At 34.3% G+C, this 10,031-nt stretch overlaps 1 protein-coding gene across 13 annotated transcripts in view; it reads right to left on the minus strand.

The window, feature by feature from the left end:
• Positions 1-10,031, minus strand: part of LOC125856358 (putative late blight resistance protein homolog R1A-3) — a 410,366-nt gene that overhangs the window by 394,632 nt on the left and 5,703 nt on the right. For 2 of the 13 annotated variants that reach the window (XM_049535887.1, XM_049535883.1), the window contains exon 4: positions 733-1,722. The exons of 5 other annotated variants lie outside the window; for them this stretch is intronic. In XM_049535887.1, coding sequence (XP_049391844.1) covers positions 733-1,722 — 990 coding nt within the window. Of the gene's footprint in view, positions 1-732; positions 3,262-7,516; positions 7,593-8,746; positions 8,958-10,031 lie in introns of those variants that run through there. 6 more of the 13 variants (XM_049535885.1, XM_049535886.1, XM_049535879.1 and 3 more) reach the window with 6 other exon arrangements.

The following is a 10,031-nucleotide window of genomic DNA, read 5'->3' on the forward strand; positions in this document are numbered from 1 at the left end:
TTTATTAAGGACATCAAACTTGGGAAACCAATCGCGGTGTGTAGGAGGATCCTTGATGTGGCACTGAAGGTGCTGAAGATTTGGGAACTTCTCCAGAACATCACTCGTGGCTTCATGATCTGAGATAACAACTTTGGATAAAGTTGTCAAGTGCTCTAACTTTGGTTGATGCATAATATTGTCCGCATCCATTTCCTCTTCCTCTTCAATGAAAGAACAAAAGTCAATTTTCACATGTTTCAGCTTTGACAGTTTTAATATTCTGGGCAGTAATACCATGGTGGAATGTCCAGTATTGATGAACAGAGTTTCCAGATTCTGGAGGTTCAACCACGACAGTGGGATAGCTTTTACATCAGGAGTCCCAATCTTTAAGAACCTCAAATGAAATAGGGATCCTATTTCTTCCATTAAATAATCTTTCAACTCAATGCTATCCAGTTGCAACACTCTAACAAGTCCAAAGTGTCTTGTGTGACAGATATACCTGAAGTAGAGAAGCGAACCGCTAACTTTCAAAGATATGAGATGCTTACTACGAAATGAACACTTTTTAGAATTGAACAAAACACATTTTTTGTAGAGTTGGCTGTTGTCAGTATGAATGGTTAGACGATGGTGTAGGAAATCAGAAGCATGAAATCGAACACCTGGATTGATTAACTTGAGAAACTTTTCATTTTTCGCTTTTACTGAACAAAAATCATGCACAACATCATGCACATAGCAAACCTTGATCCTTACAGAAAAAGGCATACTCTTCTTGGAGAGGATATGATCCACCATTATCAGGCTACTGGAAATTAAAGCATCCAAGTAACTTTGAGTTACTTCCTCTAAACTACACTTGGATGGGATATCATGATTCACAAACCCTTCAGCCATCCACAACTGCATCAACTTAGAGACTGGAGTTCGTTTGCTCTTTCGAGATCTTGCAAAGTAAAGCAACAACGGCCTCAGGTGGTATGGTAAATGGTCATAACTTAATTGCATAACCTTCATCATCTGCAAACTGATGTTGGCAGAAATAAAGGAATCCAAATTATGTTGAATTTTAAGCCACAAATCCTTTTCCTTTTTCTTTCCTTTCCTTACTCTAACAATTACTCCAGCAATCAAAACAAGAGCCAAAGGAAGCCCTTGACATTTCTCAACTATTTTGTGTCCAACTTCCGACAGTTCAGCAGGGCAGCTTCCTTCTCCAAATACCCTTTTTTCAAATAACTCCCAACTTTTTTCAGGTGTTAAAAGTTGAAGGTGGAGAGGATCACTATGGCATTTAACTTTCAAACCTACCTCACTACTTCGGCTAGTTAAGATAACTCTATTTCCTCTCTCAACCTGTGGAAAACATGCTAATAGCATCTCCCCTGTTGCAATATCCCACACATCATCCAAGACGATGAGGTACCTTTTATCGTACAGTGCTACTCGTAGCTTTTCAGCAAGGTCATCCTCACTTTCTTTTCCTTCCGAGCCAGTAACTTGCTGAAGAATCTCCCCCAACACCTTTGACTTGTTACACTTTTGGGAAACAGTGCACCTAGCACGAACATTGAAATGAGTAGTAACTTTTGTATTGTTATACACTTTGTTGGCCAGAGTAGTTTTACCGAGTCCTGGCATTCCGACAATGGAAATGACATCAAGCTCGGATTCATGTTTATCAAGGAGCTGGGCAATCATCTTGGCTTCATCTTCTTCATGACCAACTGTTACCTCAACAAAAGATGACGAGGTTGACTCAATTGGCTCGTTGGAAGACTTTGCATCAAGGGGGTCATCCCCATTCTTATCTTCCAGCTGTAAACATGTGACTTCTGCCACGATAAGCTTGATCTTATCTGTGACCCTCGGAAGTGAGAAGAGGAGATGCGAGAGAGCTTTATCTCTGACAAGAATGGAATTAATGACATGTTCTGCCTCATATGCTACATCTAAAGCACGCAACCAACAATCTTTAACTACTCCACTAGTACTGTCATCCAATATTTGCTTGACTTTCTTGAAAGATGATCTTATGAATTCAAGGCTTTCTTTTACCATCGCAATTTCTTTCTTTATGAGAGAAACTGAATAAGCATTGGAAATGAGCAAATCATTTAAATGTCTGAGTAGAAGATTCATGAAGAGGAAACCATCATCCATAGGAAAGCGAAGTTGAGATGACTCCGGGGCTTTCAAAAAATTCTGTTTGATATCTCCCTTCATTCGTTCAATTTCTTGCAACAAGTCTGGAGCTGAAAAGTCCGCTTCATTGATATTATTCTCAGAGCTCTCCTCCATCAGAATAGATATCTTCCTTGTAAGTAGTCCGACATGTGCCAACATATCGTTCAATTTGTCAGGATGGATAAAGCGCTTTGGTATATCTGTGAGAAAGATCAATAGGAACTCGATCATGACATTAATGCTTTGAGTTGGAGCATAATTGACAGCACCAGCCATGCGTCCTTGGAGATGAATGAGACGATTTTGAAGAATCCTTGGAGATGCTTTTACGATTTGCTTGACAAACCGTTTTAGTTCTCTTGACGTTGATTCTTTGATGAGCTTAGAAGTAGAAATGTATAAAACCTCCAGCTCAAGAGGGATTATGTCGATGAGTAGAGAAGTGATCCTGGAAGAGCATTGAGAGAGTTTATAGTTGTAAGAGTACAGATCTTCACCATACCAAGGCCAAATACTAAATAAGGATCGCATAACTGTTTGAGCAATGAATTGGAAGCGAGGAAAGAGATATTGAGTAGTAGTTGTTTTGTTGGCGAGGATGATAGGATAGAAATCTGTCAGACGACGGAATACTTGGAGAAGAATGTTTATTTTCTCGGACATCCTGCAAATTTTGTCATCTTTCAAATAATAAGTATTGATTGGTAGATAATGAAGGGTTGTGAAGAGGTATTCAAACATTTTCTCCTCTGTGGTCATTGCTACATAATTATCATTCTTCAAACTCAAATAACTTTGCATCTCTTCCAGCAGCAGAGGGACAAGACTATCCATGTTGTATTTCTCTAGAATAACACTGAACTTGTTTATTTTCTTGGACATCCAGTAATAAAAGTCATCGTCCAAACTTGAATCCCCAAACAGGACAAATGTTCTTAATAATCTCACTTCCATTCTTAGCTCTTTAATGCCATCCCATTTTGAATTACTGAATACTTCTTCTTCATTCTTTATTTTCTTCAACCCGTTCAAGAAATCATCAACAAGATTCCTGATTCTTCTTCTTTTTTCCTCAAGTCGCAGTTCCTAAATTATAACATAATATTATTGTTGTTGTTTCAATAAGTAAAGAAATGAAAATTTAGTAAGAGTACTTGGACAAATTGAATTAGCCCAAATACCTAATTCTCAGTTTTTCGTGTGTGTTAGCCCATCAATATTTTGGTGATATGGTTTTCATACCACCTTTTTTTAAAAAAAAAAACTTCACGGACCTTCCGTAATGAGTTGTGGGAATAGTACTCATAGTCCCACTATGATCCACAACATTTTTTGGCATTTAGAAACCATTTAACAAGAATTAAACCATTTTCTTAGTTTTTTCGTGTCTTAAGCCCATAAATATTTTGGTAATATGATTTTGTGTCTTAAGCCCATAAATATTGTGGTGATATGATTTCTGAGTGATTTTTTGAAGGAACTTTACGTGACCCTCCATTATGAGTCGAGAGTGCAGTACGTATAGTCTCACCATGATTAAAGATATTGTGACATCTTGCAAGTTGATAACTAGAGAAGCTTAAAAATTGGAAATTTTCATTTTTGGAAAGAATATTAAAAATCTGGAAAATTTGGTTAAGTATGGGAAAAGGTGAGTTTTTGGTCAACTTTGAACAGTCATAACTCCTAACTCAGGATGAGTTAGGTGTAATTCCAGTTATTTTTGGAAAGCCCTTGGAATGATCTTTCCAACACCGCCAAGTTTTCTTGATTCCGAGTTCGTATGAGTGAGTTATGCCCTTTGGAAGTTGGGCTGTTGGCAGGGCAGTTAACCTGCATTTTTGTAAGGGTATTTTGGTCATTTCCCTAGCCATTTATTTTGGTCATATTAAGGTGTTAGACTGATTTTTAGATCAGTTTGTCCCATTTTNAGTGTTAGACTGATTTTTAGATCAGTTTGTCTCATTTTAAAGAGTGAGAGTGAGGGTTTGTGAGTGAAGAGGACAAGAAAAGGAGAAAGAGAAGATCAAGCAAGGTTTAGTCAAAGATCGTCGTGGATATCGTCGGGGGTGATCCCTACTAGGTATGTGAGTTCATAGTGTCGGGTTGGTTCTTTCCCCCACACGCCAAACTCGTTTTATTTTCGAGAAAAGATTGTTTGGTTGTTGAAGTTTTTGGTTGTGGAAGTTGTTGGTTGTGTTGTTGAAGTTCTTGTTGGTTTAGTACTTGATTTGGTTGTGTTTTGAGTTGAATCTCTTGAGTGTTGAGGGATTTTATGATCCTTAGTGTTTGGGGTTGAAACCTTTGAAGTTAGGGTGGTTTAGAATTGGGAAAAAGAGGGAGAAAAGTCGGATTTTTTGGGGAAGGGGCTGGCACGTCGCGCCTGCCAGCGCGCCCCAAAAGGGACTTTGAAGTCCAGCCTTTGGGGCGGCGCGCCTAGCAGAGCGCCACCAGGCCCCTTCTGAGCTTTCAGGGCTGGCGCTCCGCGCCTTGCAGAGCGCTAAGGACGCCAAGTTTCCCCATTCTTTTCATACTCTCTCATGCATGTTCCTTGGTATTGTACCTATGTTTCCTAGTTATTTCCAACACTCCAAAGTACTTTTAAACGTCAAGAACTCATCCATAAACGTGTGATCATATACCTTGAATCCATAATCCAATTCAAGGCGAGTTAGTGTCAAGTTAAAGCAAAGTTAGAGTCAAGTCAAGAAAAGTTAAGAAGTTCAAGCAAGTCTTTAAAGCTTTTCAAGAGTCGTTATTGAACGTTTTGACTTCGTTTTAAGGTTCAAGTTTCAAGTCAAGCAAAGAGTATAGTGTTTCAAGCTAAGTAAAGAGTCTCAAGTTTCAAGTCGAATAAAGAGTATCGAGTTTCAAGTCAAGTCAAGATTTTAAAGTTGAGTTCATTTCTCAAAAAGCTATTAGGGAACTAAGTATTCCCAAAAAAGTTTATAAATGTTTTTTTTTCATTTGAGCAAGAGGGGAACCATGTTTTCCAAAAGAGCCTTTGGGCTAAGTTTTGAGTAATTATCTTAACTAAAGAAAGATGTGTTTTAAAGACACTTATGAGCCAAAGTATTTTTGGGAGTAGTATTGAGCACCGAATTGGGGACACGAGTTCATATTAACTCAACTCTCCATAAGAACTATGCGCCAACATGGGACTTGACGGATCATTCTTTTTAGATGACTACGTAAGATTAAGCTAGTGGATCCACTAAGTTAAAGTAAAGTACTATATCACGGCAAGGTATAGGATGGTCCTTGCAACGTGAGGTAAAACGTTGTATCACCACTAGGGCTTATAGTGGTGGTTGTCGGTTAAAGAATCTCCCACAAAAGTTATATTACTTTTATATAAGTAAAGTTGAGTTTGTTATTGTTTTATCATTAACGAGCTAAGTTGTTTATATTGTTTTACAAGCTTTTATATGTATTGCATATGTCTTATTGCTTTACACTTGAGTTCATTTATCCATGAGTCGAACAGAGCCAAGGTAAGAGTCCCCTTTTACTCTTTTCAAGCTTAAGTTGTGGTTTTAGCTTTCCAATTTGCATACTCGTACATTCCATGTATTGATGCCAGTTGACCTGCATCTTATTATGATGCAGACGCAGGTACCCAGGATAAGCATCCAGCACGCCGTTGATCCAGTTGCGCACTCCAGAGTCAGTGGTGAGCCTTCTTGCTTTCCGGAGGACTCAGTTGTTTTGCTCTCTTAGTTTTGTTTTATTAGGATGTTGCGGGGTCTGTCCCAACATCCATCTCAGTATTATAGAGGCTTCATAGATAGTCAGTCAGTTAGTTTTGAGTCTCTCATCTATGTGTGTGTATATATATATATATATATAATATTCTACTTTTAAGACTCGAGTTGCCTTTTGGCAGATGTTATCAGTTGATTGTTTTATAACCTTTCATTGCATTGAGTTATGCTGTTGAGTTAAGTTTTCGCTGAGTTAAGAAAGCCAGGCCAAGGGTTTGCTTAGGGGCCAGCGATGGTCTTCGAGTGCCGGCCACGTCCAGGGTGTAAGCTCGGGGCGTGACAGATATCTTTTGGCATTTATGAGCCATTTAACAAGAATTATGTGATTTTGTTAGTTTTTCATGTATGTTAGTCCATTAATATTTTGTTGATACGACATTCGGGCGATATTTATGGGACCCTACATAATGAGTTGTGGGAGAAGTATGTATAGTCTCACCATGATCCATGACCTTATAGGGCATTTAGGAGCTATTTAACAGGAATTAGACGATTTGTCGAGTTTTTCATGTTTGTTAGCTCATGAGTATTTTGCTGATATGGCTTCCGAGAGATTTTTTTTTAGAAAACTTTGTGGAACCTTCCGTAATGAGTTGAGGGAGCCGTACATATAGCCTCATCATTATCCACGACATTGTTAAACAATTATGAGCCACTTAATAGGAATTGTGCAATTTTCTCAATCTTTCATGTGTTAACCCATGAATAATTTGGTGATATGGTTTCCGGACGATTTTTAATAAAAACATTTACGGGACCCTCTGTAATAAGTTGGGAGGAGCAGTACATATAAGCTCATCATGATCCACGATACTTTTGGGGTACACAATCAATCAAAATTATGTACACAATCAATCGAAAAGTCAAATATGACTTACCAATTCCCACTTCTTAATGAGTTTTAATATATTGGGGTACCCTTTTAATTGTTAATCTTTTTAGCTTCGGTCATCAAATGTACTCATTCACAACTTTTCATGTACATGGTCTCTCTTCCTTCATAAATTTGACAAAAAAATATTAATTTACAACACTTTTGTGTTTAATCATCTTATAATTCTTATATAGTAATTTTCTATTTATTGGCCACTTTTTTTCTTATTAATATATTCATTTTGTATGACATGACGACAAATATATTGTATTTTTTTTTAATTGACTTGATTGTAAATGTTTCCCTTTAACTCTCATTCTATATTTCAATTTTTATGATTTTTTTTATTTTAAGTTTGTCATTTTTTATAAATTAATAGAACATGTACTATTGGATACAAGTTTTTTATTGTACTGTCAGTATATTATCTACCCCTTAGACAATTTTAACATATCATATGATGTTATCATTGTTTTAGTTTGCTACTATGATTATTGAATGTTGTTTAAAGATTTTAGCATAAGTAATTTTAAAAAAAATAATCTTAATACGTAATTGGAGCCAAACATGCAACACACATTCTCAAAATAATTGTTACAAAAATATGTAAAACTAATAATTGCTAGAAAAATAAGTATAATTTATATGTAAAACTTAATTACTACTAATTTGGAGCATGTAAAATTTGTATTGATAGACATACCGATGGCTTTCCTTCTTTTTCCATTGAATCTCCAACCTCGAACCAGCCTTCAATTTCTAAAGAATTGATTTTTCAACTTATGATCACATGCATATTTAATTAGGATAAAAATTAGAAGATAGTAATCGCATGCACAAGTAAAGGGAGATGCAAGAAGCAAGAGTTAAGAATGTTAATTATTAAGTTTATAGGTTTTGAATTACAATTATACCTAGAATTTACTTTTTTAAGTAAATACATGAATTGGTGAAAGTAACAAATAGCATGTCAAAATATATATATATTTTCCGTTCATTAGACTTGGTAGGTTACTCAGAGTGGCACACAAGTACACACTAATAAATTTTCAAGAATTTGGACCATAATATATACTTCATCTATTCCATATTAACTGAATTTGTGAGACAATGCACACATATATATTAAGAAAAACATTTAAGAACATAACTTTCACTATTGTTTAAGAAATCATAAATATAATTTTGTAAGTAGTGTAATTTATCTCATAGAAAATATAAAACTCCAATAAATGAAAGGGTAAATATGAAAAAAATTTCAAACATTCATTTTAAACTAACAATTCAATTATTCTGAACAATGAAAAAAATCTAATTTTTTTTTACTTAATATGAAATGGAGGAAGTACTAGAGAGACGAAATCTAAATTTACACAAACCATGAGTGTGTTTGGTATGAAAGAAATTATTTTCTTAAAATGTTTTTTTTAACTACTAGGTGAGTTTGTTATTTTAGTTTTTATGTGTTTGATATATTTTCTAAATATTTAAGTAATCGAACATGAAAACATTAAAAAATATAAATATTTCCTCCTGAACATACACTATATTAAAGTGTTTCCCGTATCATGATATATTAAGATCTTAAATGTAAAATCTACATAAACTACGTTAAAAGGTCTTCTTCATATCATGATTAGTGACCTTAATCTTCCTTTACAAGCTTGGACCCTATATGGGTGTGGTTTGATACAAAGGATTTCGACTTTCGTACTTACTAAACATGAGAAAATTGAATGAAAAAAAATGAAAAACAGTGTAAAAAGGGAAGGGAAGAGGGTTGGAGACCAATCTTAAATTATCAAATCATTCTATATATATTCTATAATTATTAAGTAAAAAATATAAATCATTTTTCTAATTCTTATTATGTATGTTTCAAATCAAGTGAATCACAAAAATACATGTAAAAAGGAAAAACATTATATTATACCTTTTTGTTTACTTCCAAGCTAATGATTCCTCTCAAATGATAGTTTGCCTTGTTGCAGATTTACAACACTTATATTGGGGAAATTGAGTGAGTAAAAGCAAGCAGCAAATGTTGAAGAACCTAATTCACTTATTGTTAGATCTGCAAATGTGAACTTTCAATTAGTTTATCAAAGTCTAGATCTGAAATTAATAGATAAGTTTAAGTTTACTACTCCCTCTGTTTAATTTGAATTATCAAAGCCAAGTCTTTCTATATAATTTCCGACAGTCCTAATCAAGCAAGTTGACTAAAAAAATGGATTATTTTATTTATTATTATAAAATAATAATAATAATAATAATAATAAAAGCTATGATGTTGATGCACCAACAATTGCAATTATGTACTATTTTTTTATTTTCTCGATTTTTGGAATCAAGCTGAAACAAAACAGGTCTCAGGGAAAACCATTCAACCGTACCTTCTGCTACCTAACAAGCATAAAGAAAATAAAAATTAGAGAGAACTAAGTATTTTTTTATCATCATAAAGTTTGTAATACACCCATGATGAAATTACAAATGAGGATGCTTAAAAAATTATGTAAAAATATGTCAATCAAGAAGAAAGTTGAGTTATTAGCCTCAAACTTTCTATTACAAAAACATGAATTAAAAAAGATTGATTGCCTATCAAAAGTAATTTGAAGTATTTTCTCTAGTCTTCTTCTTCAAACCTATCCAACAACACTTGATAATTCATAACTTCTTTATGGATTTATTGGATCTTGTCGAACCTATTGATACTGTCAAATGGTTCTGTTTTGCCTGTCGCATCGGTAAGTGCCTTGGAACAAATTCCTCAGTCATTTTACCATCCCAACTATGCTACCTTTCATGTATCTTCTTTTTGCTTCTGTTGCCTAGGTGATATATCCCCTTGTTAGGACAAAAACATATATTTTCAAATAATATATGTTACTTCTTTTGTGTCAATTTATGTGGCACATGTGAAATTTTGAGAGTCAATCACATTTTAATATGATTTTCAAATATTTTAAGTTGTTAATTATTGTGATTTATAGAACTCTTAATGTGATTTTCAAATAATATATGGTACTCTCTCAGTCCTAATTATGCCGTACATGTGAAATTTCGAGAGGTAATCAAATTTATCATTTTAAGTTAATTTTTAATAGCATTTTTATGAATACATATTATATAAAAAAAATATTGAAATAAAAATAAATTAAAACAGATAAAATATGAAATATAAATTGAAGAAGTTGAGGAGAAGGGCAAAC

The sequence above is a fragment of the Solanum stenotomum genome, chromosome 2 (genome assembly GCF_019186545.1).
Source record: "Solanum stenotomum isolate F172 chromosome 2, ASM1918654v1, whole genome shotgun sequence".
Classification (NCBI taxonomy): Eukaryota; Viridiplantae; Streptophyta; class Magnoliopsida; order Solanales; family Solanaceae; genus Solanum; species Solanum stenotomum.